Below are 27,934 nucleotides of genomic sequence, written 5' to 3' on the forward strand. Positions count from 1 at the left end.
GAACATCATTGAGAAGCTGCAGGTGGGTGTGAGGCATCCGTCATGGTAGTGGCTTTGGAAGGGTGTGTTTTTGAGGAGCATCCCTTCCCAGGAAGGGGCTGGTCAGCTCGTTCCCTCCTTAGGGGCTGCTAAGTGCTGGTCCGGGGCAGGGGACTAAGGGGCATCATTCCAGGAAAGCGAGGAGAACCCAGGTGTCTTCTAGTGGGGTTGGTGTTCATAAAGAGGATCAGAATACCCCTCAGTCCTGAGAGCACCTTTCTGTTTATGCAACGCATTTCTGTCCACTGTCTTGGCCTGTACAGGGGGTGTGGTAGCCTGTTATCCCCACATGGCAGGAGACAGAGGTCCCGAAAGGGCAAGTGATTTGCCTGAACAGACGGATGTCATGCTTTGTTCAGGGCAGCTCTGTGGGCCCAGGACCCCTCAGACAGGTGTGGGGCAATCTGTAGGGCTGTTTGTTGTTGGGGCATTGGGAATGGCAGTCAAGCCTCAGTCATCTCTTGGGCCTGGGTGGCCTGTACGCCGCCCGGCGGTGACCCTGTCTTGCCTACCCCAGGACATCATCACAGCCCTGGAGGAGCGCCTGAAGCCCCTGGTGCAGGCTGAGCTGTCTGTGCTGGTGGACGTCCTGCACTGGCCGGAGCTGCTCTTCTTGGAGGGCAGTGAGGCTTACCAGCGATGTGAGAGTGGGGGCTTCCTGTCCAAGTGAGTAGGATGCGGGGTGGGGGTGGAGAGGTGGCAGGGTAGCAGCAGCCTGCTACAGGGAAGGGCCCAGCAGGGACTAGATGGTCCAGAGGTCAGAGGGCTACGGGGTGTTCCTGCCAGGGGTGGGGCAGGGGCAGTGGCTGGAGGGAGGCAGCGGAGGCTGCTCTGACATGTCCTCCTTCCCCACCGGCCAGGCTGATCCAGCACACCAAGGACCTCATGGAGTCAGAGGAGAAACTGTGTGTCAAGGTGCTGCGGACCCTGCAGCAGATGCTACTCAAGAAGACCAAGTATGGGGACCGGGTGAGTGCCCAGGCAGGCTGGACAGCAGGTGGGCCTGGCCTGGAGCTCCAGGGGCTCAGGACTAGGATTGTTGGGCCAGTGGTTAAATGGTGAAATGTGCTAATGTGGGGCCTTGCTCCTTTTCCCTCCAGGGCAACCAGCTGCGCAAGATGCTACTGCAGAACTACCTCCAGAACCGCAAGTCCAGCTCTCGGGGGGACCTTCCGGACCCCATGGGCACTGGTCAGTACCGCCTCCCCCTCTGGGTAGCCCATTTGCCCAAGCCCTGGGCCCTCCCTCCCCCAACCCACTAGTTCCCTCTCAAGCGAGTTCCTCTATTCCAGGCCTGGACCAAGACTGGTCAGCAATCGCAGCCACCCAGTGCCGTCTGGACAAGGAGGGGGCCACCAAGCTGGTGTGTGACCTCATCACCAGCACCAAGAACGAGAAGATCTTCCAGGAGAGCATTGGCCTGGCCATCCGCCTGCTCGACGGTGGCAATACTGAGATCCAGGTGCGGAGTGGGTGGCTATGGAGTGCCAGGGGCTCACCTCCTTTGGGTGGGTGCCTCCTATTCAGGAAGGAGACAGTGTGCCAAGTCTTCAAGGCCATGGGGGCTTGGCTGCCAGGTTGGGTGCTGGCAGCCAGCACAATTCTGCTACCGTGGGAGGCTCTAACTCCCATATCTTCCCTGTGTCACGTGGCTACTTTTCTATCCACAGACACCCCTCTCTGATCCAGCCAGGCCTCAGCCTGTCTCCCTACCATCTTGCCTGCCATTACGTCCACCATTCTTGCCTCTCAGACTCTGCTCAGGCCTCCTTCCTCCTTTTCCACATCCTCCTCAGCCTTTGTTGCCCAATTAGAGGCCTACCTCCTCCAGAAAGCCTTCTATGATTGCTTTATCCTTTTCTGTCTGTCTGTCTGCATCAAGTGCATTTTGTGTACCTGGTAGTGTTCTAGGTGCTGAGTATTCAGCGTGAACAAAAGAGACAAAATCCATATTCTCTTGGCACTTATATTCTAGTGGGGACAACAGTCAGTAACTGTAATCCCTATGTAACATGGAGAGCATGACGGACAGTGATCATTCAGGCAAGGGGCTTAGGAAGTGCCACCACAGGGATATCTTAAATGGAGTGTTCAGGGAAGGCCCTGGAAGTGAGCATGTGCACAATGGGCAGTGCACACTGGGCAGAGCAGGCTGCTGGTACAAAGGCTGTGAATAAGCAGTGGCTGATGTGGCTGGAAGGGGCTGGAGGAGTCGTGAGTGGTATAGCTTGGGGTCAGAGAGGTGGCAGGCCATCATGTGGCCTGGTGGGCACTGTGAGGAATGGCTTTTCCTCTGGGCGAGACAGGGCCACTGCAGGGTTTCGAGTGGAGGAGGAACATGACTCAAATGTCAGTGGGACCCCCTGGCTGCTGTGTGGGAACAGATGAAGGGTAAGGCAGATGCAGAAGGTGGTCAGGAGGCTGGTGCTAGCCTTCAGCATCATAGTTACAGCAATTACAGGCCCTTTCTCCCTCACCGCCCCCCACCCTTGCCTTAGTCACAGGGCACAGAGGAGTCTCTGGGTCCTCCAGCCTCAGTCTGGTTTGGGTGTGTCTGGGGGCCCGTCTGTGCCTGATCCTTGTCCCTGTAGCACAAGATGGAGGCTCCTGGGGCCTTGCCAAGTGCTGCTACCTCCCATCTCACTGTCCACCCCCAGAAATCCTTCTATAATCTGATGACTAGTGACAAGAAGTCAGAGCGCTTCTTCAAGGTGCTGCATGACCGCATGAAGCGGGCCCAGCAGGAGACCAAGTCCACAGTGGCTGTCAACATGAGCGACCTGGGCAGTCAGCCCCGTGAGGACCGGGAGCCAGCAGACCCCACTGCCAAAAGTCAGGATTGGGGCCAGGGACACAGGGGAACAGGGTGGGAATGCTGGGTGGGGTCGGAGGGTACAAGGTGAGAGTATCACAGGGCAGGGATAAGGGCTTAGAATGTGTGGGAGGGGGCTCAGTGTGGGAACAGAGTGAGGATGAGGGTCTGGCTACTTCAGTAGCCCCAGCCTCACCAGGCCTTGTCCTGCAGGCCGAGTGGCCTCCTTCTCAATGCCTGGCTCCTCATCCCTCTATTCGCTGAGTCCCAGCCTGCGCCGGGCGCATGAGGTGGGCGAGCGTGTGCAGAGCAACGAGATGGGCATGTCTGTGCTCATCATGCAGCCCATCCTGCGCTTTCTGCAGCTGCTGTGTGAGAACCACAATCGGGACCTGCAGGTGAGCATTTTGCCACACACCCGCCCCTTTCCCTGCCATCCAGCCAGCACGTGGACCCCACCCCTGCCATCCAGCCATGCACTGTCATCCTCTGCTCTGTGGCTGGTGATCCCCCACCCCTGCAGCACGCAGGATCATGGTTCCCCGGCAGGCCTTTCCCCGCCTGCTGGAACTGTGCCACGCCCACCCTCTGCTCTGCAGAACTTCCTGCGCTGTCAGAACAACAAGACCAACTACAACCTGGTGTGCGAGACGCTGCAGTTCTTGGACATCATGTGCGGCAGTACCACGGGAGGCCTGGGGCTGCTGGGGCTCTATATCAATGAGGACAATGTGGGTCTTGTCATCCAGACCCTGGAGACCCTCACTGAATACTGCCAGGGCCCCTGCCATGAGAACCAGGTGAACTGTCATGGGGTATGAGCAGCACGGTCAGTGGCAGTATAGACGGGTGGGAGGATGGAGTAGGGAGGATGGAGCACCCTGGGCAGGGGAGAGATTGAGGCTTCTGGAGCCGCCATAATTCTGAGAGGCCTGGGCCGCTCGTCTCTGTACCCCTCCCCACTCCACCGCTCCTGCTAGACGTGCATCGTGACGCATGAGTCCAACGGCATAGACATCATCACTGCGCTGATTCTCAATGACATCAGTCCCCTGTGCAAATATCGTATGGATCTGGTGCTGCAACTCAAGGTGGGGCCTGTGGCAGCCCATGTAAGGGTGCATGGGTGTGCGTGTGATGTATGTGCACATATGTGACATGTGTCGAGTGTGTCTTAGCATGCAATGCAGGTACCACGTGTGTAAGTGGGTGGCTGTGTATACAGGTTGCATGTGTGTGTTATGTGCATGTTTATATGTATGTGAACATGTGAGCAAACATGCTGGATGTGCACTTACTTTAGAAGTAAACATATTCTTAGTTTATCCCAGGGTCACTTGTTTATATGCCTGCTGTTTGGGGGGTTGAGTGTGCCTGCCACAAGGCGGGGTACAGGGTGAAGGTGGCTTGTGGGTAGCCTAGATATGCAGGACACTTCTCAGTAAGCCCTGGGGAATAGGGGCCTGGGAGAGGCTGTTATGGATTGCTCAGCAGAGGAGGTTGTGGGGCACGTGGTGGGGCCCTCAGACTGTGGCCTGTCTCCCCCTTCTCTCCAGGACAATGCCTCCAAGCTGCTCCTGGCTCTTATGGAGAGTCGGCATGACAGTGAGAACGCTGAGCGCATCCTCATCAGCCTGCGGCCCCAGGAGCTGGTGAGGCTGGGCTGGTGAGGCTGGGCTGGTGGCAGGTGGAAAGGTGCCACTGGTGGAGTGTGTGGGCATGGGGATTAGGTCCCAGCCTGCCCTATTCCCCAAGAAGAGGGCATTCAAACAGTCACTGCCCCTCTAGGTGGATGTCATCAAGAAGGCCTACCTGCAGGAGGAGGAGCGTGAGAACTCAGAAGTGAGCCCACGTGAAGTGGGCCACAATATCTACATCCTGGCACTGCAGGTAGCAGCCCTACCCATTGGCCCCATCCCTAGCAACCATGTGCCCCAGCAACTACGCTCAGTGACAGAGCACTGCCTTCTTGGTCAGCTCTCCAGGCACAACAAACAGCTGCAGCACCTGCTGAAACCTGTGAAGCGCATCCAAGAGGAGGAGGCTGAGGGCATCTCTTCCATGGTGGGGGCTGGGATAGGGCTGGGCATGGGGCCGGGGCTTGGGTCTAAGGGCGTGGCTGGGCAGGGGAGTGAGTGGGCAGTTATCTGGGGGTGAAGCTGGGAATTGAGGTGGGACTATGACCCGAGGGTTGGGATGATGGCAGAGCTGAGACCTGAGGATGAAGCTGGAATTAGGAATGAGGCCGGGGATGTAGGATGGATCTGAATAAAGAGCCAGGATCAGAGAGCAGAGCTAGAATTGAGGGAGCAGGGCTTGGGACGACTGGTATCCAGGGGTGACAGTGGGACTTAGAAATAGGAACAAGGCTAGGGTGGTTCTGCATGGGTCTGGAAGCCTGGAGCAGGACCTAGGGCACACCTGGCCAGGACTTCGGAGGATGCTGACTATCCTATAGGATTGTCTGGGTGTGGGTCTCTCATTCTCTCCTACCCCTTTGGGACTGGGTCCTAGTTGGACTGGACTGGGTCTGTTCTGGCTGTGGGGGGTATCACTCACTGGGGTGTAGTTCAGAGCTGGGTTCAGGCTTTTCTGTGGAGGCTGCTGGGGCTGACCTCAGCGTCCTCCTCACCCCTAGCTCAGCCTCAACAACAAGCAGCTGTCGCAGATGCTCAAGTCCTCACCACCTGTGCAGGAGGAGGAGGAAGACCCCCTGGCCTACTATGAGAACCACACTTCCCAGATTGAGGTAGGGCCCAAAGGCAATAGAGGCATAGGAAGGGAACCCTGAGCTCAGCCTTTGGTGACCTCAGCCCAGGTGTGACCACATGCCTGTGTGCACCCAGATCGTGCGGCAGGATCGCAGCATGGAGCAGATTGTGTTCCCAGTGCCCGGCATCTGCCAGTTCCTGACGGAGGAGACCAAGCACCGGCTCTTCACCACCACGGAGCAGGACGAGCAGGGCAGCAAAGTGAGCGACTTCTTCGACCAGTCCTCCTTCCTGCACAACGAGATGGAGTGGCAGCGCAAGCTTCGCAGTGAGGACCCCATCGGGATGGGAGGGAAGGGCAGGGCCTGGAGCTGCTTGCTCCCCTGATGCCCCCTGATGCCTCCCTTGCCTGCTGGTGGGTGGCCCGCCCTCACCCCTAGGGAAGCTCCAATCCTGGAGCTTGTGCAGGCAGTGGGCCCACGTGGAGTGGGCAAACGGTATTAATCAGGACGCCTCCTTACGCCATCCCACTACCACCCTCCCCCTGTAGGCATGCCACTGATCTACTGGTTCTCTCGCCGCATGACTCTGTGGGGCAGCATCTCCTTCAACCTGGCGGTGTTTATTAACATCATCATTGCCTTCTTCTACCCCTACGTGGAGGGCGCGTCCACAGGTCAGGACAGGGGGCCAGCAGGCAGGGACCTCGGAGCCCATGGGCCCCTTTCCCAGGTTTGGACAGAACCGTCGGGCCAGCCTGGCTCTGAGGGGACCAGATGTGGAGTGGGGAGAAGCAGCCACTGCATTGCCCTCTGGGCTCCACATCCCATCATGGGGAGACACAGGTGTGGTCCAGTGGGACAGACAGGCTCCTTGACCTCTAGAGACAGTGCTCGCATGTGCACACACACAGACCAGAGACCAGATATGGGGCAGCAGCTGGAGATGGTCTCCTGCCTTAGGCCCAGAGATGCAGGTGTAAGGGGGTCCCTAACACTAGGTGACCAGGAACTTAACAGGGAAGGCTTCCAGGAAGGGGTGGTTTTTTGGGGTCTGTTGAGTGGTGGATTTGAGCGAGCCATGCTCAGCCCTGCTCCCCGGCCCCAGGAGCACTGGACTCCCCGCTCATCTCGCTGCTCTTCTGGATCCTCATTTGCTTCTCCATCGCGGCCCTGTTCACCAAGCGCTACAGCATCCGCCCCCTCATCGTGGCACTCATCCTGCGCTCCATCTACTACCTGGGCATTGGGCCCACACTCAATATCCTGGGTGCCCTTAATGTGAGTGCCCCGGGCAGCACCCCACCCCCCGCCCCCAGCCCCGGGCCACTCCCATGCTTGCCACGGTTAGACCTGAAGCTGGCCTGCTGGCTCCCAGCAGCTACTGTTCTGCCCTCCCCTCTTGTCCCTGGGTTGGAATCCCAAGCTTGTTATGGACCTGCAGTGGGGACCCCTCTGTGCCTTATCCATCTCCCTGCACAACCTGGGGCAGCTGGCACTCAGAGAGCCAGTCAGCCAGCCAGGAGTCGCTTTGGAGCCCCAGCTTCAGGGCTGCTCTGCACACAGTGTTAGACGCATTGTTCCCACTGAGGACAGCAGAGATTTATATATTATGACAATTTCCTGACGGATGGAAATAAAGTGCCTTGAGTAAGGGTAGTACCTTTTCCTTAGTTACTGTCAAGGCTAAGGGTGGTCTTCTCTGACCCATCCTCCTTTACTTGCATCTCACTTTCTTCCAGAAAATGTGGGACCTAAGGGACTTCTCTATTCTAGTCCCAGGAGCCCAGATGCATTTCTGGAAGCATTTTCATTAATTTGTCTGCCAGGCTGAGCAGGAGCAGCTCAGATCTACTCCACAGAAGGCCTGGCCTCTGGGCAGGGTACCGGGTGGGTAGGATAGCAGTGGGTCCCTGATCCCCATGCCCTGCACTTGCCTACAGCTGACCAACAAGATTGTGTTCGTGGTGAGCTTCGTGGGTAACCGTGGCACCTTTATCCGGGGCTACAAGGCCATGGTCATGGACGTGGAGTTCCTCTACCACGTGGGCTACATCCTGACTAGTGTCCTGGGCCTCTTTGCCCATGAGCTCTTCTATAGCATCCTGGTGAGACCTGGTTGGGGACCAAGCTGGGCAGGGGTGCGGGGCAGTTGGGGCTTCCCACAAGTTGCTTGCGGTTCTACAGCACCAATCTCTGTCTAGTCTTCTTGCTGCTTGGGTGGACAGAATGGATTTCCAGATTCCTCCTCTGATTCAACCCATCCTAGCCTTTAAGGCTCTGAATGCCACTCCTGGCCCCTGTCTGATCCATCTTCCCTGTATGGTGCTGGTTTAAGCCTGGACTCTGGAATCAGTCCATCGTAGCTTGGTCACTACTAGCTGTGTGACTTAGGACAAGTTTCTTCAGTACCCTGTGCCTCAGTTTCCCCATCTGTGAAACAGGGATAATTAACAGCGCCTACCTCCTAAAATGATTGTGAGGACGAAATGAGCTAATGCACAAAATTCACACAGAGTGTGTCCTGGCATGTAGCAAGTACACTATAAGAGTTTGCTGTCGCTCTCCCTCTGTGTATCTACCTACCCCTGGGCCTCTCCCTTTCTTTGGCCTTAGAACTCCAGGTTCCTTTGAGAAGCCTTCCCTCCAGGCCCGCTGACCTGGCTATGCCTGCCTAAGCTCAGACCCTACTGGAGGAGGCTGTGGGAAACCACTGGTAGCTGGGCAGCCCTTGTTTCCAGCAGCGTTCCCAGCCCCTCAAGGCCCAATCCCTGCCCTGCAGCTCTTTGACCTCATCTACCGTGAGGAGACACTGTTCAACGTCATTAAGAGCGTGACCCGCAATGGCCGCTCCATCCTGCTGACTGCCCTGTTGGCCCTCATCCTCGTCTACCTCTTCTCCATCGTCGGCTTCCTCTTCCTCAAGGATGACTTCATCCTCGAGGTTGACCCACTGCCTGGCAACCACTCTAGAGGTCCGGGCCCCACTCCCGGGGAGGTGTGGGATGAGGCCCTAGGAGTGCTTTTCCCCCCGGTCCCCTGCTTCAGTTTCTCGTCCTAGGTTCTCACACAACCGCCTCCCTGTTCCCTGGGACCAGCTGAGGGGATGGGAGAGCCTTGAGTCTCCAGCTCCCTAAGGAGCCACTTGATTGCAGACCCTGTCATTCACGTTAGACTCGGCATTTGCAGAATCTGCCCATGTGCCAGGCTTAGGGGGTACAGAATCCCTCCCCTGCCCTTAGCGTACAGCCCAGTGGGGATAAGCATGAAGACCCTTTATTTCTAGCCAGAGTGGAGAGCTAGAGGATGTGATGCTGGGGGAAGAACCAGGGGGATGATAAGGCCAGGCATTTGGGCCACCTTGTGACCTCATCCATGTCCCCTCCAGCCAGCCCTCTGGGGATGCCACATGGAGCTGCCACGTTCATGGACACATGCAGTAGGGAGAGCATAGACTGTGTCTCGGGGGTCTCAGTGCCTCAAGTCTTGGAAGGTGAGGGCAATGTGTCTCGGGAGTCTGGGTGGGGTGGGGGTCGGAGGCAGGTGGCCGGGCCTGGGTGTGAACGAGGACACACTCCGCTTACAGAGGATGAGGAGCTGGACAACACGGAGCGGGCCTGTGATACCCTGCTGATGTGCATCGTCACTGTCATGAACCATGGGCTGCGCAACGGTGGCGGTGTGGGCGACATTCTCCGCAAGCCCTCCAAAGACGTGAGCACCCCTGCCCCACTCCCAGATCCACATGGCCCAAGCCCTGGCCGGGTCAGCAGCTGTGAGGGGCCTGCCCTCGGGTCATGGCCAGGTAGAGCAGCTTGGCCCCTTCAATCTTCCGTGTTAAAAGCTCTTCATCTGTATCCCCATTTTCCTGCTTTTCTACCTGGTCAGAGTGCAGTTATGTTGTTGATGAGCCATCCCCACCCCAGTCTGCTCAGTCACCCCCACCAGCTCACTATGGATGCTCCAAGGAAAGACCTTGGCAATGGAACTTTGCCCAGGCTGGGAAGGCATGAGTCAGCTGGTGGGCAGATCCCCGGGGCACACTGGCTTCATCTTAGAGGCAGAGCCCCAGTCCACAGCAGGGCAGGCAGGGTGGGGAGCTGAGTCAGCTTCATAAAGAGGCCTCAGGATTTGGCTCTGGCAGCCCAGCATTCCCAGAACAGCAGTCTGTCACCAGTCCCATGGGGGGTGAGAAGCCACCTCCCTGGCCAGACAGAGGGTTTCTAGAATATGTGAGGCCAGGCATCCTGAGGGCGGGGCAGAGGAGTTCAGCTCTGGCTCTTCCCCTAACCAGAAGTTAGGGGCAGGCACAAGCCTCGGCTGGCATCCTTTCTGAGTCCTCCGTTCCAAATCTATACTTGGGGGTGTGATTCTCATTCCATGGGTCCACTCTGCCATCTTTAGGGCCCAGGGAGCCAGAGACCCTCATTTCGTTTAGCTGTGCACTGGGCCCCTCTGTTATAGCCCTGACCCTGCCTGAGCCCTGTCTGCCAGATGGACCCGGCACTGCTGAGCCCAGCCTCCCTGCCTTGCCCTGCAGGAGTCTCTATTCCCAGCTCGTGTGGTCTACGACCTCCTGTTCTTTTTCATTGTCATTATCATTGTGCTGAACCTCATCTTTGGGGTGATCATCGACACCTTTGCTGACCTGCGCAGTGAGAAGCAGAAGAAGGAAGAGATTCTCAAGACCACATGCTTCATCTGTGGTGAGGCCAGGTTCCTGCCCCACAGAGGCTATGGCAGGGCCAGGGCAGCCTGTGGGCTGGGACATCATTTGGGCCAGTGGCAGCCTCAGTTTGGCCCTTCCCCAGATTCCTGCAGCCACAGGTAAACCCTGCTCTGGGACTGATGGCTTGATGGCTGTTTGCTCATCCCAGAAATGGGGACAATAGGACCCTGCCTGAATTCAGAGTAATAGAGGAAGAGGGGAAAGGGCCTCAGAAACCATTCTTTTAAACCCTTTCAATTTACAGAGGAAACAGAAGTCCTGTCAGTGGCCTTGAGCCTCTGGGCTTTTCCCATCCCTGGTATGAAGTGCTGGTCCCTTCATCAGCCACCACAGGCTAAGGAACGGGTGTCACCTATAGGACAAATCTCTTAACCTTTTCCTTGGGTTAGAGGAATTCTGGCATTTGCTCCCATAGTCCTCAACTGCCATTGTGGAGGGCTGCAGCTGTGGCAGGGCGGAATCTCCATGGCTTTAAATAGAAGTGACCTAAATAGCCCAGAGTGGGCTGTCGCCTATGTTCATCAGACCTTTTAGCCTAAGAACAGATGTCCCTATTGCATCAAGAGGTGGTGTGTGCAGCAGCAGGTGGCCTCACAGTGGCTCATGGAGGCAGATGGTTTTATCCTCACCCTCTTCATCCTCAGGTCTGGAGAGGGACAAGTTTGACAACAAGACGGTGTCATTTGAGGAGCACATCAAGTTTGAGCACAACATGTGGAACTACCTGTACTTCATTGTGCTGGTCCGCGTGAAAAACAAGACGGACTACACGGGGCCCGAGAGCTACGTTGCCCAGATGATCAAGGTGTGGGCCCTGGAAGGGGTGGCTGTGTCTGCCTGCACTGATCAGGGAGGCCTGGGGGTGGGGCGGGACAGCTGTGGACACTTGTTGAAAGGCCAACGTGGGAGCAGAGGAGCAGCTGGAGCCAGCCCTCAGCAACATGGGAGCTCGGCTAGCTGCCTGAGCTGCAGAGGGTCCTGCAGCTCTGTTGTCACGAGAAAGCCCTTGGCAAACCCATCAGACCCCAAGGACAGGTGTGGTACCCCTGGGCCCTGGGTGCCTAATGCTGAGGTGGCACGGAAGCAGGCAGACCTTGCCATGGCTGCTGCTCTGTGGACCATTTTGAGAGAGCCTTTGTAAGCTCAGTGAGAGAAAGGGCAGCTTCCCAAAGCCTGTATGGTCCCAGGCCGAGAGGGAGCCTGGAAAAACTTTATCAGGCTGTGGCGGAATCAAATTTAATATGTCCAAGTTCTGTTGTAACACAGGGAATGAAGTTAGTGAGTAAAAAATGGTCTTGTGGTGTTTTGGGTAAAGGAAGGCCATCAGTTCCATCAGATGTAGTGCATCTTCAAATTGCTACACAGCAGATAAATTGCAGGCTGAAAGAAAAGACCTATTTAGTGCGCAAAAAAGTTCTATTTGTTTTTTAAGTCTGTAATTTGAACTGCTCTTTGAGTATAGGTTTATCAGTTGGTCTGAGAATTCAATTTGCCACAAGGAACTGGAAAAGTGCTTGGTGCCCCTCTCCCGCTCCTCCTCTGTCCTGAGAAACATGGCTTTCCCTCTCACATGTCAGATGCCAGTGTCCTCAGCAGGCCTCCCTCTCCCTCAGCATGCCATTTGTCTGACTTGCATTTTCCTGGGGTGTGTGGCGTGGGGTGTGCATGTCAGGGTGGGGTGGGGAGAAAGGAAGGAAGGAAGGAAGGAAGGAAGGAGATTCAGGGTCTGGGTGCAGAGGCCTTCCCTCCACCTCTCGAGGAGTGTTGTGAGAGTAAACAGATGGTGTTGATAGCAGTGAAAGACTTGAGGCAGTCTAACGGAAGTCAGCCTGTCACAGTGCCATAGCCTTAATGCCTGAAGAGTGTTCACTGCCAGCTCACTCTGGCCCCGGGGAGGACCCTGGTCAATTCAGACTGTCCCATGACACATCCCTGGGGAGTACTTTTGTCGAGGGCGTGGCAGCAGGCTCCCTCTGCATTACTGCTTTTCAAAACGAGGCCTTCCTAGGCCGGGCCCAAGCTTGCTCACTGTATTGGTGATCTTTTTCAGAACAAGAACCTGGACTGGTTCCCCCGGATGAGGGCCATGTCGCTAGTGAGCAACGAAGGGGAGGGGGAGCAGAATGAGATCCGGATTCTTCAGGACAAGCTTAACTCCACCATGAAGCTGGTGTCCTACCTCACTGCCCAGCTCAACGAGCTCAAGGAGCAGGTGTGCACCCCAGCCCTATCCTAGCACCACCCTTGGGGTTCCATACTGGGCAGCCTCAGACTGTCACAGCCTAGCCTGCCATGGGGGAGGAGGGAGTAGGTGCTGGGGCCTTCCTGTCCCACATTTCTTCCTGGTCCTTGTTCTTGGGTCTGGGGTAGAAGACAGGTCCCAAACACATCCTCCCTTCTGTGGAAAGCTAGACTAGGGGTTGCAGCCCCCATTCCTGAGCTCCTGAAAGACATGGCCAAGAGGAACTTTGGTGCAGGTGTGAGCCCCACCCTTTTTAGCAGTTGCTAGGAAGTCCCTCCAAAGGGTTCATTGGTGATAGTAAGAGGTCAAAGCATCCTTCTGCTTCTCAAGATGCTCTTTTGCCTAGAGCATCTTCCTTTCCTCTGGCAGCGACAATGAGGTTAGGCAGCCCCTTTTAGGTAGGGTGGTTTCCCAGCTGCACCAAATTAGGGGTTTGTGACATGCTAATTAAGGATGAAGGTTTGGGGCTGACATACTCACTGCACCCTGAGGGCCTCGGCCTACTGCCAGTGCTAAACGGCAGCTGGGTCCATGGTGGGAGGGTGGGTGCCAGCCCCTCTGCAGTTCTTGTGGAGAGATGGTCCCGGGTGGCCTGACCTGTTCGCATCTGTTTAACTCTAGATGACAGAGCAGCGGAAACGCAGGCAACGCCTGGGCTTTGTGGATGTCCAGAACTGCATGAGTCGCTGAGGAGAGCCATGGAAAGCCCCATCAAAGGCCCAGACGGGATGTTTATCACTAGAGAGCTAGCTGTAACTGGGAACATTGCCCCTTTTCTCCGGTCAGGTGGCCCAGCCAGCCTACCAGCCTCTCAAAGGCTAGGTGCCTACCCAGTCTTCAGCTCCTAATCTGCCAGGCACTCCCCAAGCGTACCCAAGATCTGACCAGAATGGAGAGGATAGCTTCAGAGCTGACAGTCCTGCCCTAAGACTCAGATACTCAGTGGGACTCAATTTACCTTAATGCCTTAGAGCAAAGTAAGTCCTCTTAAAGGACTACTGCTTGGCACTTGTCCCTTAAAGCAGTAACTGACATTCCTTTGTACTACTCCTCGTGGGTGATGAGTGGGGCCGCCTCTTTCTTCCAAGCACTACATTTTAGTTGCTGCCTACCTCTGGGGGAGGTGCAGTAATGCTGTTGCTAGTGATTCTAGGGCTTTGTTACTTAACTTATTCACAGGCTGTGCTCAGCCCTGCCCAGCCCTGCCCAGCCCTGCCCATGGCCACACAGCTCCCACCGTGCCTTGGATCTGCTGTAGACAGTGTAAATGTGTGTCCCAGGTGGAACAAGGATGGAGACCTTTGCTCATGGGACCTGTCTCTTCCTGGGCCTCCTGGAGAAGAGTCACAGACCTGGTGACAGGGCTGGGGTATGTTAGAGTGGATGGTTTTTGACTGCTTGTTTTTTTTCTCCTTTTGGTGTAATGTTTTACAAGTCTTTTGGCCTGAGAACTAATATGTTAATTGCCTTAAATAAATTAATAGAAATATAGTCCATTAGAAAGAGGTGTGTTTCCTATACCCCCAGTGTACCAGTGTGGTACACTGGTAGAGGACAAAATACGAGCCCTTGTCCGCTGGCCCCGCCTTACCTAGAGCTCTCGGGAGATGCTCCGAGTTACCCTAACCACGGTAATTCCTAACCAGGGGTCCCTGGACAGAACTAGAACTGTACTGCAATATAACTGGTTTATGTCATAATCCTGTGTATTTTATTATATGCATTCCAAGACATACAGAGGAGTCCAGGTACAAATGAGATGAAGAACCCATTTCCACTTCTCCATGAGGGGTGCTATTGATCCCTGCCCCACCACTCCCCAGCCTGGTTTTTGACAAGAAAGCTCAAGAATGAATTGTGAAGGTCTACTAGTAAGAGCTAAGGTTTCATGGAATAATAAGGTGACCCTGTGTATGTCCCCGGCCAGCGGGCCCCTGTCCTGTGACCTCCAAAGAACCCGCCCAGAATGCTGAAACCACCGCAACCCAAGGCCCCCACTGGCCAAGGCCTGTCTGTAGCTCCTCTCTGTACCTTAAAACAACTTGGAACATAGGTTTTCTGCAAGGTCAGGGGCAGAGGACCAAGCTCCGTCCTTCTGAGTCAGGGAAATGAGGGCCAAGCAGGCTTTTCTCATGTCTGCTGTACCTCCCTCCTTCTGCTATCTATTTGCGACAGGATGCCTTCTTCAATATTTACTGCTATTTTTGGCTATCTCCCAGGAGCTCCTACAACAAAAGGGAGCTGGAGAATCTTGCCAGAAGCCAGCCAGACCCCTGTTGACAGGTGGGGCTCCCGTGGCTGAGCAGGAAGCACCTTGTCCAGAGGCCCTGTCACCTTCCCTTCTCAGGCCCAGGCAGAGTGCAGTGTTTCCTCCCTCTGGGAGACTTCCCTGCCCTAGCTGGAGGGCAGGGCGGATGCTTGATGGCATCTCTTCTCAAGCTGAAGCATTCTTTTGAGCAATAAGGGCTTCCTTTCTGAGGAGGCTAGACGAGATTCCCAAGGAGGCCGGGGGAAATCGGGGCAGTTTTATTTATGATGGCAACATACAAGACTCCACGCTTAGGTACGTGGGCGAGATAAGGACTGAGCCCAGGCCTTATGCTTCTCCTCAGGACTTCTGGGGCTAAATTTCTCCTGCAGTTTCTTCCATATGCCTTTATTTATATCCTTAAACTCTTCCAGGGTGTCTGCAAAAGGGCAAGACAAAAAAAGAGAGACTAAAGTCTAAAATTTGATTACTTACATTGGCCCCACAAGGCTTTTGCATGAGACCCAACTTCTGAAGCAAATCAGATAGGTATTAGAAAAATGGCTGCTGGCATGAAATGAGTGCTTATGAACCAGGACCATGCTAAGCAAAATGCATTCTTACATCAACATCTAAGCAGGGTCCCTGATACCCTGCTTCACATGAGTGAGTAAAGAAATGGCACTGGTGTCAGCTGTGCAACCCACAGGCCAAGATGCTCACTCTCAAAACCTGGCCTATGTCACACAGACCTTACTGTCTCTATTTTTCAGATGAGGAAACTGAGGCAGAGGAAGGCTAAATAACTTGCTTAGGTCACACAGCTAGAAAGTAAGTGGTAGAGCTGGCACTTGAACCCAGGTGGTGCGGGTCTACCACATGCTGTGGAATTGAGTAGGCACCACAGAGGTAGACAGACCTGAGCCAGAATCCCTGCCTATCATCTTCCCACTGGGTCCTCTCAAACAAATTACCCTGTGAGTCTCAGGTTCCTCATCTGTAAAGTGGAGATAAAAATACCTGCCTCAAAAGTTGTGAGAATGAAAGGACATAATGGAGGTAATTTGCCTGGCACCCAGCCTGCACCCCCCAAAAAGTGGCTATCTTCTTAGCTACGAAGGCAGTAGGGAGCTGGTAGAAGGTAGGGTAGGGCCCCTGTATAAGCACACACACACGCACATTTTTAATTGCTAATAAGGTGATCCTGCCTAGCCAAAATACCCCAGTCTTCCAGAGACAACTGTGATAAAAACAGGACCAGAGTAGACAAGTACAAATCTGGAGGGCCAAATCCCCAAAACTTAGTTGCTGAAAGCTGCCAGAGGAATAGTAAATACAAATTTCTAGAGTACCAGAAGGCAAATGTTTCAGGGCCATGCCCTCCCAGAAAAGGTTAGCCTATTTTTGTATATGATATTCTTGGCAATAAAAATAGCAATTTTCCAGAACCTGCCTACTTCAACCCAGGCTCCCCCTGCTGCTACCCCAACTCCCCAGTCAGTGACAATGGACATGGGGAAGTAAGGAGGGGATCAGCTAGGCAGGGTATTTCCTTTCTTGTTAATCAGGGTCTATCAACCACTCCAAAACATACCTATATCTAACCCACAAACCATGTCCCCTGGGTCAGATAACTCTTAAGCGGATATCCCCATATACATTTATTGAATGGCTTTTTGTTTTAATTAAAACCCTCATTGTTTATAAAGCCCGCTTAGGACTACAAAAATAAAATTATTTTCCTTCCATCCTGATTTCAACTACTTCCCTTTGGCAAATACGTATTCCCCTATTCTCTGTTGCCCGGTCTTGAATTTAAAAGCTCTAAAGATGGATTTTCTTTTTTTAAATAATGCTTTTGACCTTTTTCATAGTCTATGGCCAAAGTCTGAGCCCTGTAGCTTCAGAATTTCCTCTGGGCTATTCCACAAGACTTTACATCAAACAAAACTGTCTTATTAGACAATTCCCCTTGGCCGCTCAAACTCAGGATCATTTGCAAACCAACCAGAAAGGGCAGCTGTGCTTTCAATACCTGTGGACAGGATCAGCTTGTACTCTTCCACAGAGAGGCCACTGAAGCTCGTGTCTCTGGGGCGAGGGTACTGGTCACACAGGGCAGAGGGGAAGCGAGAAGGGAGGGGAGAGAGGATTAGTTCTGCAGCACAACCTGAGACCTGATGATCCTGGAGAGCAAGCAGCCTTGCTCTTTAACTGCAGTTCACTGGGCCCTGGGTGTCCAGGGGCCAGTCCCAGCAAGAAGAGCAGCACCACCTGGAGGTCAAAGACTTGACCTGGAAAGAACCAGTATTATCTGGAATAGGCGGCTCCAACTTGATCATGAACAAGAACCCTCTGGGGAAATGCAGGCTGTGATTCAGGAGGATGGGTGGGGCCCACGACCCTCATTTTCAACCAGCTCGCAGGTGATGCCCTGCTGCTGCTCTCGGGCTACACTTTGAGTTGTGAGGATTCAGAAGAAATCCTCTTCCATGTAGGCTAGGCATTTGGCCATGTATATTTGGGAGTTACTGAACACATTTTTCAAGGCTGGGGAAAACAACACTCAATGAAATTTGACAGTAATCCTGAAAAGGCCAAGAAAAAGCTCAGTTTTGTCTGAGAGGACTTTCCCAATCACCCCATCTTTATCACCAGGGTGTGGGGAAATGCCAGTTCCATCAGAGTGGATAGGAAAATAGGTATAAGATCCAATAATTATCAGATATACCCAGAAGCATACACTGGTATAAAAAATATATGACTTTTATTCGGAATTATAAATAGCTTTTATTTAAGTGATCTAAAAGTCTCTACCAGGTGCCTTTTGTTGGCTTGGTTGAAAGAAATTACTGGTTACATTTGAAAGAAGCAAATCCGCAATTCTTTACAAAACACTGTATAAACAGATTTTCATTTGTTCTTACTGGTCCTCTCCAGTCAGAGGGCTGGGAATATAAAAGACTGGCCCACTCACCTTATGTTTGTAATAGTTTGAATGGAGTCGTGCTAAGCTCTCATACATCTGATCACAGGCCTCAGGCTCTGCAATCTGAAAAACAAAGAACCCCCAAGGAAGTAAAGAATCATGCCCTGCCTCCCACATCATGTCTACACCTCCAGAAAGGACCCCCCCAAACACACACACAATTAAATAAGGCATTCACATGAAGCAGACCTGCAGCTTAGCACTACCTTTGCCACTCCATGGGAAGCAAACTTGGCCTATAGCTCCTGCTATCAGAAATCACCTTTTTGGAGTAAAGGCTCCACCTAATCAACTCCCTAATTTGAAAAAACTCAGTTGATCAACAGGCAAACAAACATTTCTTGAGCATCTGTGACCTGTGAACCACACCAGCTGCAGTGGGAGACGTCACAATAAAAACAATACTGGAAGGGCGTATCTCATAAAGGGAGTGCTAGGGGCAGTGTGAGTTACAAGAAGTCAGAGAAAGGGGAATCCCCACGTGCTCGAGTGGTCTCTGTATGGTGGAAGCGAGACTGAGCTGGGTTCTGAGGGATACACAGGAGTTTGGGAGAAGGGAGAGTGGAGAAGCCCTTCCTGGTAGAGGGGATGGCAAGAGCGAGGCAGAGGAGGCAGTAATGCTACCTATGCTTTAGACCAGACTATCTGGCTGAGGGCCTGAATATGCAGGTAAAAGAACTTGGCCTGGAGAAACAGAAAGTGCTTTTGAGTTAAACCTTCAATATGAAATGCATTAAATAAAGATTCTTTTATGAAAGGCAAAAAAAAAAAAAATTATCTGAGCTTTCATCTATGGTAAGTGGAGAGCTGTTGAAATTTGCAAGGAAAGAAACATGAAAGTAGTATATTAAGATGAGACAGGTGAAATGAACCAACAGGGGGAGTCCAGTTAGGCCCTGCTAGGAAGGATAAGGCCCTGAACACTGAGGCCTTGCAAAAAGGAAGGAGAAAATACTTTGGGTGCTGGACAAAGAAGTACTCCTGCTAGAAATTCCAGGAAAGATGGGCAACGTGCAGATGAGAGGTGGTTATTTACCTTTCAGACCTTTTTAGTCTCCCCTTTCCTCTGCCCTTGCTATTATTTATCTATAGTTCCTTATACTATTCAGCCAAGAATTCTGAAAGCTCCCCAGACCAAAACTTTCTCTTCGTTTTTTTAATCCAGAATTCAAATGATGGATTTTTCCAATATAAATCTTTTCTCAAAGGGCAGAGCATAGATAAATCAGTAGTTAAGCGTTTTAATGAGGCAGCTCCACTTCTGCCACTATGTGTGCATCAAACGAGGTCCCCACTTTACAACAAACAAAAAAGATGATCCATTAATTTAGTTCCTACTTGATTCATCCCCAGGTTCAGGCCACTCATCATGAGAATGGCCAGGTAGCACAACAGAAGAGAAAGGATTATGGGCTGAGGCGGTAGCCAGTGTTGGGCATTATCTGAGTGGATTGGGGCTAAAGGCTGAAGAGAAAGAATGGATGGGAAAATGTGAGAATGTGATTGCGTTCTTTCCAGGGAAAGCCCAGCTGGAACAGAATTTTGCAGTACTCACTCGGGAAGAGCATTTTGAAATCATGTCTTTAGCAGGGCATGCATAACCCAGAAGATAGAGGAACAGAAGGTATAAGACACAAAAGGAAAAAGAATAACAGCACAAAATTTTAAAGAATATTATATAAATTATCAAAAGATGATTGTGCATTTCATCTTTTGCCTGCTCTTTTCATACCTGTGGACATGTGTTCCCTTATGAATTTAAAAGACATGCACCGAGAACCTACAGTGTGCTCAGCCCCAAGTATGAGCAGGTCTCCATGGCAGTGGAGAGCAGTGGAGTCAAACTGCCTGGGTTTTAATGTCAGCACCATCACTTATCAGCTCTGGGATGTTGGGCAAATCACATAATCTCCTCCTGCCCCTGGCTTAAAAAAATTTTTTTGACACATTTGCTTTATCATTCTGTGTATCTATATATACATATTTTCCTTATGATGCATTGAGAGTAAGTTGAAACATAATGTCCCTTCACTCTGGATATTTCAGGATGTTTCCTAAGTACAAGGACATTCTCTTATATAACCACAGTTCACTGATCAAATTCAGGACATTTCACATTGATACACTTTTATCTAGTCCATTGTCCATATTCCAAACTCTGTCAATTGTCTCAGTAATAATCTTTAAAGAAAAAAAAAAACCTTTTCAGCCTAGGATCACCTACAGCATTTATCTGTCATGTATCTTATTTCAGCTGGGACAGGTTGCTCAGCCTTTGTCTTTCAAGCACTGACATTTTTGAAGCTTACTGGCAAACTTAACCTTTCTTTTAACAGAAAAGATAATAATAGTCCCTATTTCTGAGGGTGGTGTGAGGGTAAATGAGGTAATCCAGACTGCTCTGAATTCGGGACCTGGAACACTGAGGATGTGAGTGATTAGTTTCTGTTACTATTATTAGTAGTAAACAGTTGTATAAACACAGGCCTCTGCTATAAGGGGAAGAGACTGAACAGTTCAGGACAATCCTGGCGATGGGGGAATGAAGGGTGCTGTGGGCACATGGGGGGCCCCTGACGCTGCCAGGGGAGCCAGAGAAGGCAGGGAAGACCTGCCGGAGGGTCACAGTGGAGGATGAGCAGGAGTTAGCAGAATGAAGTAGGGCTCTCCAGGCACAGGAATGGCTTTAACACATGCCCAGGGAATGGCAGGCAGGAAATTATCAGTTGCTGGTGTGACTGCTGGTATGAGGATAGAGGTGGAAGTGATGAAGGGACAGAAAATTGCTGAAGCTTCACTCCATACTTGACTGGCCTCTGGTCCTGACCCTCAAAGTTCTCAGTGGATATCGAGCACTCTGTGGTCAGCTCAGCAGGGCTCAAACACTGACCCCTGGTTTCTGCCAAGTGAGCAGCTGTCTGCTGCACCTGTTCTTCACCTGATGGCTGCTCTTCTGGATTGTCCCCTCTCTCACCTTCCCAATCAAGGTCTTAGGAAAGGCGTTCACACCACTGACATGCCTTTCTCCCAGCACCTCTGTCCTGGGCTCCTACCACTGCTTCCAGGCCACCAAGACCGTGCTTCCTCATCAAACCCACACTCTGGCCAGATCCTCGCCCTCAGAAACCTTGCCAATGCAAGTTCCCCTCCTGCTGCTTCTTTAACTTCTCTCATGGTGAGAATTCACAGAGGGCTGCTCAGCTACCTCCTACTATACCCTCAAGGGGTTGAGCAGGCTGTCCTCTTCCTCCCATCTTCCCATCTCTGATAGTGCAGCAAGGCAGGGAGAGGAGGGGTCACCCTTGCAGAGAACTGCTCCCATGAGGGCAAAGAGCAGAGGGTCTGAGTGGAAAAAACAGAGTGACCCTCTGGACTCTCTCAACCTCTTAAAATTCCTTCAGTAATAAAGAGACAGTCTGCTAGATTGTTTCACATAATGCCTGGAGCTCAATTAATAACCTAAGAAGGAACCAAATACCTAAACACTAATAATTCACTAATCACCAAAAAAAGAACTTGTCACCCAACTTCCCATTTGAGGTCAGAAAGTATTTCTCTGAGGCTGTAAAAGTGGCTCATTGGAGGTGATGAGAGTTTGTGGTATGCCAGCTTCTAGTCAAGTTATTACTGCTTAAGGAGAGATGGAGCCATAGCCACTTCTGGGTTCCTAGTCATAACCAAGCCAAGCTCAGCAATTAAAAAGTAGTCTTGTTTACTACTTTAAAGGACATCAATACAAATCAATACTTCTAATTCCAGAATTAGAAGTACTGCCACACACCTACATCCTCCGTCCTCCAGCACAAACATTCTTGAATTCTAAAATATAGTTTTCCTGACAAATGTACCATGCACCTTTAGAAATATTCTTACATGCAAGCTTTAAATTACCAGATTTTGCATTCACACCTAATGAGATTATGGACATTTTAGGACTAATAGCAGTGCTAGGTTTAAAAAGGCAGCAGTGAGACATGATGAAAAATTCAGCTCTGTTCCATAAATGTGAATAAAATAGATGTTCAGCTGACAAAGTATCCTTTATGGCTCTATTTTTGCTCCTTTCACATTTCCCCTGCTCTGCCGTCAGTAAATTTCTCTTTACCATATTAAACTTTTATACATACAAATTTACATCAGTGCCACAGGCACTGATTTCGATTTTCAAAATTGAATTTTGGGTGGTGACAGCAATTGGTACAGCGGCCCTATTCTTGTCACACAAAGGGACGCAAAACCACTTTTGGGAAAGGGTGTTGCAAACTGCTTAGCTAATTAAGGTAGAGCTGGATGCAGTCCAGGAGGATCTATGAAAAAAAGGTTTTCATGACTTGGTAATGAACTTCTCAAATGAGTTCATTCTGCTATGGGAGCCTATTCCCTTCAATTCAATTGAAAATGTATTTCTTGAGCACCTACTATGTAAAGGGGAAGCTGTGGGAGGAGAGCCTTGGCCCTGGAGAAGCTGGCAATCACTGAGGAGACAAGACATGCACAGATTAAACATCGAATATAGCCAGGGTAGTGTGTAACTGAGTGTCAGAGTTATAGGAGATCAGAGGCTGGAGCTGGTCACCAAGCCTGGCTAACAGGACAGGTGTGGTGGGGAAGGTCTTCAGGTCTACTGCAGTGACAAGTTCAGAGTAAGGGGTAACCAGAGTCCTTCACTTCGAGGAGTGTAGACTTCAGCATGGGTGGACCTGAGCATGGGTGGAATGGGAATATGGGAGTGACTGGGAGGAGGCATGAAGAGGCAGGAGGACAAGGATGTTTCAGGCAGGCAGGGTCTTGAGCCAAGGAGCGTTTCAAGGGAAGCCATCAAATTCTTGGCAAGCTCTATGTGTTTGCGGGGGAGGATGGTGGTGTTCACAGCGCTCTAGATTATTAAAAGTTAAGAACCACTTACATTATGGCCAATGTGGGAAGGAATAAGAGGACACCCTCACTGAGGCTGGGGCAAGGGCTGGAGTGTGATAAGACATGAAACAGGCTGGGACCAAGGATAAGAGGACAGTGAAGGCCTCACAAAGCTGCCTGCCAGTTGTCCAGGAGGCAACTGGCAGACCCAAAGATCTTTGAGTAAAGTGGAGACTTACTGAAAGTAGTTGAGAATTTATCCCTCTTTAAACATGCACAGAAAAGTACCACCCCTTGGTCTAAATACTACCATACTTCACTCTCACTCCATGTGGAACTGGGAGAGAAAAAAAGAGATGGATAATAATTCTCTGTACAACTCCTGTTTTGCAGTGTGTTTCATATTATAACTAAAAATAGCATAACCTATCCTTGGGCCATTCTTCAAACACTTGACTTCAGGGACCACATATGGGGGTGAGCAAGAATGAGATGGTGTCACTGCTGCCAGCTCCCTGCCCCACTGAAGAATGCATTAGACCAGGTCTCAACTGGATGACTGATAATCCAGGATTATATAAAACCTTTGAATTCTCCTCTGAGCAGTTGGAAATATCATTTATATTACTGCAAACCCAAGACAAAGTTTAACTTCTCTCAAATGGGGCTGGTATTACTTAAACGTAGATAGAAATACACTGGTGGGTGAGCCCTTCCTGGGTGGCTGTGTTTCCCAGGCTGTTCCAGGCTGTTCCTCAGAGCTGTGCTCCAGGTTAGGTAAGTGGGTGCTGGTGTGCAGTCAGGGACCTTTTAGGAAGCTGCTTTGTACCTAATGAGGTTATTAGAAGGATTTGCTTCTTTCCCTGTATTTAAGTCAACAATGACTGTTGTTTTGCCACCTCCCCCCATATTGCGATTCTTTTATCAAGCTCTCAGTGCTGCAGAGGACACGTGTTCTCTTAAGGAAACTGTATTCAAAGGGGGCAAACCCCATATACATTAACTTTTAAAAACTGCACAAAAGGATAGAGGATATATGTAAGAGGTGTTAAGTGTGTTCCTGCTTCCCACCACCCTCTCCCTCCTGGTGGGTTCAGGGTGGACCGTGATACTCCCCAGAGGGCAATCTGAGGTGAAATAAATGGTGGCAGTAGTTTTCATACTCTGGTTTTGACTCTGAATGATGAACATGCTTTCTAGTGAGTCTGGCTTTTACACATTGGTGTCCGACTCAAGGATCATCTTTCTTCCCACCTGCACTGGGGAAGATAGTGACTGGGCCAAAGAAGAGCAAGTGGGTAAACACAGGAAGATGTTTAATTCTTTGTCCAAACGTCCATGGTCCAAAAAGGTTTGATCAGGGAATGATGGGAGGGGAGTAACTTGAAGTTTATGGAACAAGAGGCCTTTCTAACAAGAACTGAAGTGGAATGGCAGCTGAGGACTGATCAGGCACCAAGGACGCAAAGCCAGATCAGGCCAGGACAGCTGGGTCCGTTTCTACTTGTTTTATCTTGCCACTTAACTCCCAGGGGACTCTAAGTTGTTTTATTTTTCCGATTTTGCTTCCTCATTTGTAAAATGGGAACAGAGATGACTATTTCACACAGCTGCACAAAGGATTAAATTAAATGAGATCATACAAGCAAAAGTGTGCCAAGAGTGTGTTCAGTGTTATTGTTAAGATGGAGGAGGCCATGGGGCCTGCCCCTCTCCTTCATAGGAACAGAAAGGCTGTGAAGCAGAGCTGTTTCCCCTCCAGTCCTGTCTTTATGGCGACTGGCATAACCAATGGAGAATTCTACACTAATCAGCCATTTGGGTCAAATGCCTGCTGCTGGCTGCCAGCTTAATGAAGAGTCTACCAGAACCATCTTTCTTCTCAAGGTCTTTATAAATGATCCAGGGGTGTCAGTGGGAGTGACTCACAGTGATGTTCTCAATTCCAGCAAGGAGCTGCTCCCTCCAAAAATCACAAAGATTTACTAAGCCCAGGAGTGTTCTCAAGTGACATCAGGATGAGGTACCATGACAGTGGTCCTGAGTAATGTGCCTGCTGCCACTGTAATGCACTGGTTCACTCTACCAGAGATGCATTCTTCAGCTGCTCTAGAACCATCAACCAAACCATGACTTGCATCTATAGCCACGATTCAAATCTGTGTGGGCCTTCTACTGATCAGAACTATCTCCCTAGGTGACGACAAAGGATGACAACGCCAAAGGAGAAAGTTCTATCCTCTTATTCTGGCTCCTCTTACACTTACAGTCGAGTAGGTGAATGTCATGCTCTCTCACCTCCCCAAGGATCTAGCCTCTGTTGGCTTTTCTGTTGACTGGTTTCGCCTTTGGGATTTCATTAAAGTCATGTGTCTGCCCAAGTGTAAGCTCACTGGTGGTAAGGGCCAGGTTATGTCCCTCTTCTGTAGTTCCTGCAGTCCCCCCAACATGCTAAACTCTCAAATAAATTCTTTCCACTCAGAACACACAGATATTCCTTTCTCACTCTTCACTACTTCTATCTAGTTCTACTACATCTGTAACTATATTCAAATGATATGTCTCATGAGCCATAACCAATCATTTATCTATTCATTCAGACATTTACTAAATGTCTTTTATGTGCCAAGAACTATATTAGACACCAGGGGGGAGAAAGATAAAAATGGCACCATCTCTATTCTGAGGAAGCTCATGCTAAAAATATGTAGGGAGCAGAGCCCTAGAAAGCCTATGGGGTTTGCAGAGTGGGGACTAGATTTGAGTCTTGCCTTTAAGATCTTTATGCTTTGGGGCAGTGAAAACCACTGTAAGAGTTATGAGGACACTCAGTATAGCGTGACCACCCCTACTCCCAAAGCACTGAGCCAGACATTTCATTCATGCTCACCACTCACTCAGCAATAGGTTTCAGTGATGCCACTGGGCATATTCTTGCTCCAGTAGGTGGTCTGGCTTGGCCCTGTATTGGGCTAAGCTGCAAAAAAACAAGTTCCTGCTTTGACAGGTATTGGCCAAATTTTGCAAAAGTCATTTCTTCAGACTGTGTGTCACATGTCACATCTCTGACCTGTTGCCTGAGCCCCAGGCTCAAATATCTCACTGCCTATTTGACATTTCTACTTGGAAGTAAGTCCACTCGGCATCTCAGATTTAACATGTCTAACACTAAACTCAAGATATTTTTTTCCACATCCCCCCCGTTCCTCATCTAATTTTTCACATCTCAGTAAGTGGCACCAACTTCCACCCAGTTGCTCAGGCCAAAAAACTCTAGCTGTTATCCTTGGTTCTTCTCTTTCTCTTTACCCCACTTCCAATATATCAGCAAGTCCTGTTGATGTACCCTTCACATTGCAACCCGAATGCAGCCACTTCCATCTCCTGTGCTGCCACCCTTATCAAAACCACCACCATTTTCTTGCTTGGGCTACAATGATAGCTTTTCTTCTAGTCTCATTTTATTATTAATCCCCTATAATTCACCACATAAACCAGAGTAATCTTTTTTTAAAAAGTAAATTAGGTTACATCAGCCCCCTGGTAAACTCCCCCAATGGCTTCTCCCTGGCCTTCTAAAAGCCATCTTCTGACCAGAGACCCTACCGTGCCTGGTTCCTGTCTTCCTCTGACCTCAACTCTTAGCAAATTCTACTTCATTCACTACTCTCCAGACACTCTAGCTTTCTTCCTGTCCTCTAACATGCCAATCTGCTTCCTGTGCAGGACCTTTGCGCTGCCTGATATGCCCTTCCAGTAAGAGCACATTGCTGGCTCTTCTTCTCTTAGGTCTCATCTATGCGTTGCCTACACAGTATGGCCTTATGTGACTATTGTAATTATTACCCTTCTATCATGCTACTCTATTTTATATTCATCATAGCACAGTTGACCCTTGAACAACACAGGTCTGAACTGCACGGGTCCACTATACACGGATTTTTTTCAATAAATACGTACACTACTGTAAATGTATTTTCTCTTCCTTATGATTTTCAAAATAACGTTTTTTCTCTAGCTTACTTTATTGCAAGAATACAGTATATATTACATATAATACATAAAATGTGTTAATTGACTGTTTATATTCAGTAAGGCATCTAGTCAATAGGATGCTATTAATAGTTAAGTTTTTGGGGATAAAAATTACATGTGGAATTTTGACTGCTGGGCTGGAAGTCAGTGTCCCTAACCCCCACATTGTTCAAGGGTGAACTGTACTTATCTGGGCTGTCTTATGTATGTCTACTTGCTTATTGTGTCCTGAACTAGAATGTGAACTTAACCTCATCTGTCTAGTTCATTGCTGTCGCCCCAGCACCTAACACAGTTCCTGGCACGTGGTGGATGTTCAATAAATATATGCTATACAAATGACGGAATTCCAGAGCAGCAGCTAACCTGGAGGAGAGCAAGAACATACGTCTACCACACGCACACGAACACGCACGAGCTGAGGACCCAAACCTGCTGCAAAGGCTTACAGGGGCCCAGGAAGCAAGTAAAAGCTTAGCGGGGGCCCTGCAGAAGTCCTCAGGGATCAGCTCAGTCAGTGCACAATACTGCGAAGTAATGGCATAATGTCAGGGGAGAAATAAGCCTACCACTAGTGGTGTGGCTCTCAACCCTGGCTGCACCTCGAATCATCTGTAGAGCTTTAAAAAATAGAGCAAGGTTCCACTCCCAGAGATTCAATTTAATAAGGCTGAACGGTCCAGGCTCCTAGATTTTCAAAAAGCTTCTCCAGTAATCTCAAAGTGCAGCCAGCTGAAAGCGCTGAGTAAAAGTTAGGGTCGTTGTTTTCTAAGGTTCCCCAGGGATAATGGGGTCCACACGCACGTGCGGCCTGAGGGACGGCGCACGCACGCGCAGGTCCCGCCCCTGCCTCGTCCTTTCCTCCCCTCGCCCCAACCACCTCCCCGCCGAAGGCAGACCCACAGTCCGATCACCTGGGTGTTCTCTCCCTCCCGAAAGGCCTGTGCTACCCGCTGCCGCAGGTAAGTGCCCAAGTCCCGGCCCCGTTTGGTCTCGTCCACTGGCCATTCTTCACAGAGCTTAAGGAAACGCCGGTAGCGGCTGGCCGCCATTTTGGGCCCCGCTTGTCCCGCCCCGGAGGGTGGAGTCGGCCAGACCTGTGGCGCTTGCGCACTAAGGCTCGCAGCCTGCCCGTGGAGGCGAGGCGGGCCGAGTGAGCACGCGCGACTTTGCTGGCTCCACGCAGCTCCCCTGGTAGGGGCGCTGCTGGCTTGTGTTTGAGAGCAGGGCTAATTCCGTCGTGGTTCTCCAGGAACCAGCCCAGCAACCAGGG

At 50.9% G+C, this 27,934-nt stretch overlaps 2 protein-coding genes across 2 annotated transcripts in view; one reads left to right on the forward strand and one right to left on the reverse strand.

Moving 5' to 3' along the window:
- ITPR3 (inositol 1,4,5-trisphosphate receptor type 3) overlaps positions 1-14,031 on the forward strand; it is a 64,764-nt gene extending 50,733 nt beyond the window's left edge. The window contains exons 34-57 of the mRNA XM_023538499.1: positions 1-22; positions 557-705; positions 900-1,008; positions 1,140-1,230; positions 1,332-1,501; positions 2,697-2,871; positions 3,065-3,249; positions 3,451-3,651; positions 3,832-3,942; positions 4,408-4,503; positions 4,640-4,741; positions 4,829-4,915; positions 5,490-5,600; positions 5,698-5,890; positions 6,113-6,238; positions 6,670-6,842; positions 7,505-7,669; positions 8,344-8,536; positions 8,950-9,054; positions 9,148-9,275; positions 10,102-10,267; positions 10,935-11,095; positions 12,341-12,502; positions 13,154-14,031. Of these exons, the coding sequence (XP_023394267.1) occupies positions 1-22; positions 557-705; positions 900-1,008; positions 1,140-1,230; positions 1,332-1,501; positions 2,697-2,871; positions 3,065-3,249; positions 3,451-3,651; positions 3,832-3,942; positions 4,408-4,503; positions 4,640-4,741; positions 4,829-4,915; positions 5,490-5,600; positions 5,698-5,890; positions 6,113-6,238; positions 6,670-6,842; positions 7,505-7,669; positions 8,344-8,536; positions 8,950-9,054; positions 9,148-9,275; positions 10,102-10,267; positions 10,935-11,095; positions 12,341-12,502; positions 13,154-13,222 (3,250 nt within the window). The 3' untranslated portion in view covers positions 13,223-14,031. The remainder of the gene's footprint in view (positions 23-556; positions 706-899; positions 1,009-1,139; positions 1,231-1,331; positions 1,502-2,696; positions 2,872-3,064; positions 3,250-3,450; positions 3,652-3,831; positions 3,943-4,407; positions 4,504-4,639; positions 4,742-4,828; positions 4,916-5,489; positions 5,601-5,697; positions 5,891-6,112; positions 6,239-6,669; positions 6,843-7,504; positions 7,670-8,343; positions 8,537-8,949; positions 9,055-9,147; positions 9,276-10,101; positions 10,268-10,934; positions 11,096-12,340; positions 12,503-13,153) is intronic.
- A 189-nt stretch (positions 14,032-14,220) lies between these two features.
- On the reverse strand, positions 14,221-27,749 carry LOC105301002 (ubiquinol-cytochrome-c reductase complex assembly factor 2). The gene is made up of 4 exons (XM_011373480.2): positions 27,576-27,749; positions 17,758-17,832; positions 16,816-16,885; positions 14,221-15,219 (listed from the first exon to the last, which is right to left on the reverse strand). Exons 1-4 carry the CDS (start codon positions 27,711-27,713, stop codon positions 15,092-15,094), a joined length of 411 nt encoding a protein of 136 aa, XP_011371782.1. The 5' UTR covers positions 27,714-27,749; the 3' UTR covers positions 14,221-15,091.
- Between the last annotated feature and the right edge of the window lie 185 nt (positions 27,750-27,934).

The sequence above is a fragment of the Pteropus vampyrus genome, unplaced genomic scaffold, assembly GCF_000151845.1.
Source record: "Pteropus vampyrus isolate Shadow unplaced genomic scaffold, Pvam_2.0 Scaffold225, whole genome shotgun sequence".
Classification (NCBI taxonomy): domain Eukaryota; kingdom Metazoa; phylum Chordata; class Mammalia; order Chiroptera; family Pteropodidae; genus Pteropus; species Pteropus vampyrus.

What these genes read in the sequence shown, in the direction of transcription:
- LOC105301002 (XM_011373480.2), bottom strand. Translation starts at nt 27,713, where the DNA reads ATGGCGGCCAGCCGCTACCGGCGTTTCCTTAAGCTCTGTGAAGAATGG. An exon ending in GGGAGGGAGAGAACACCCAG is followed by an intron (nt 17,833 to 27,575) that starts GTGATCGGACTG and finishes TTTGTTTTTCAG; the next exon opens with ATTGCAGAGCCTGAGGCCTG. An exon ending in CAAGCTGATCCTGTCCACAG is followed by an intron (nt 15,220 to 16,815) that starts GTATTGAAAGCA and finishes GCCCTTTTGCAG; the next exon opens with ACACCCTGGAAGAGTTTAAG.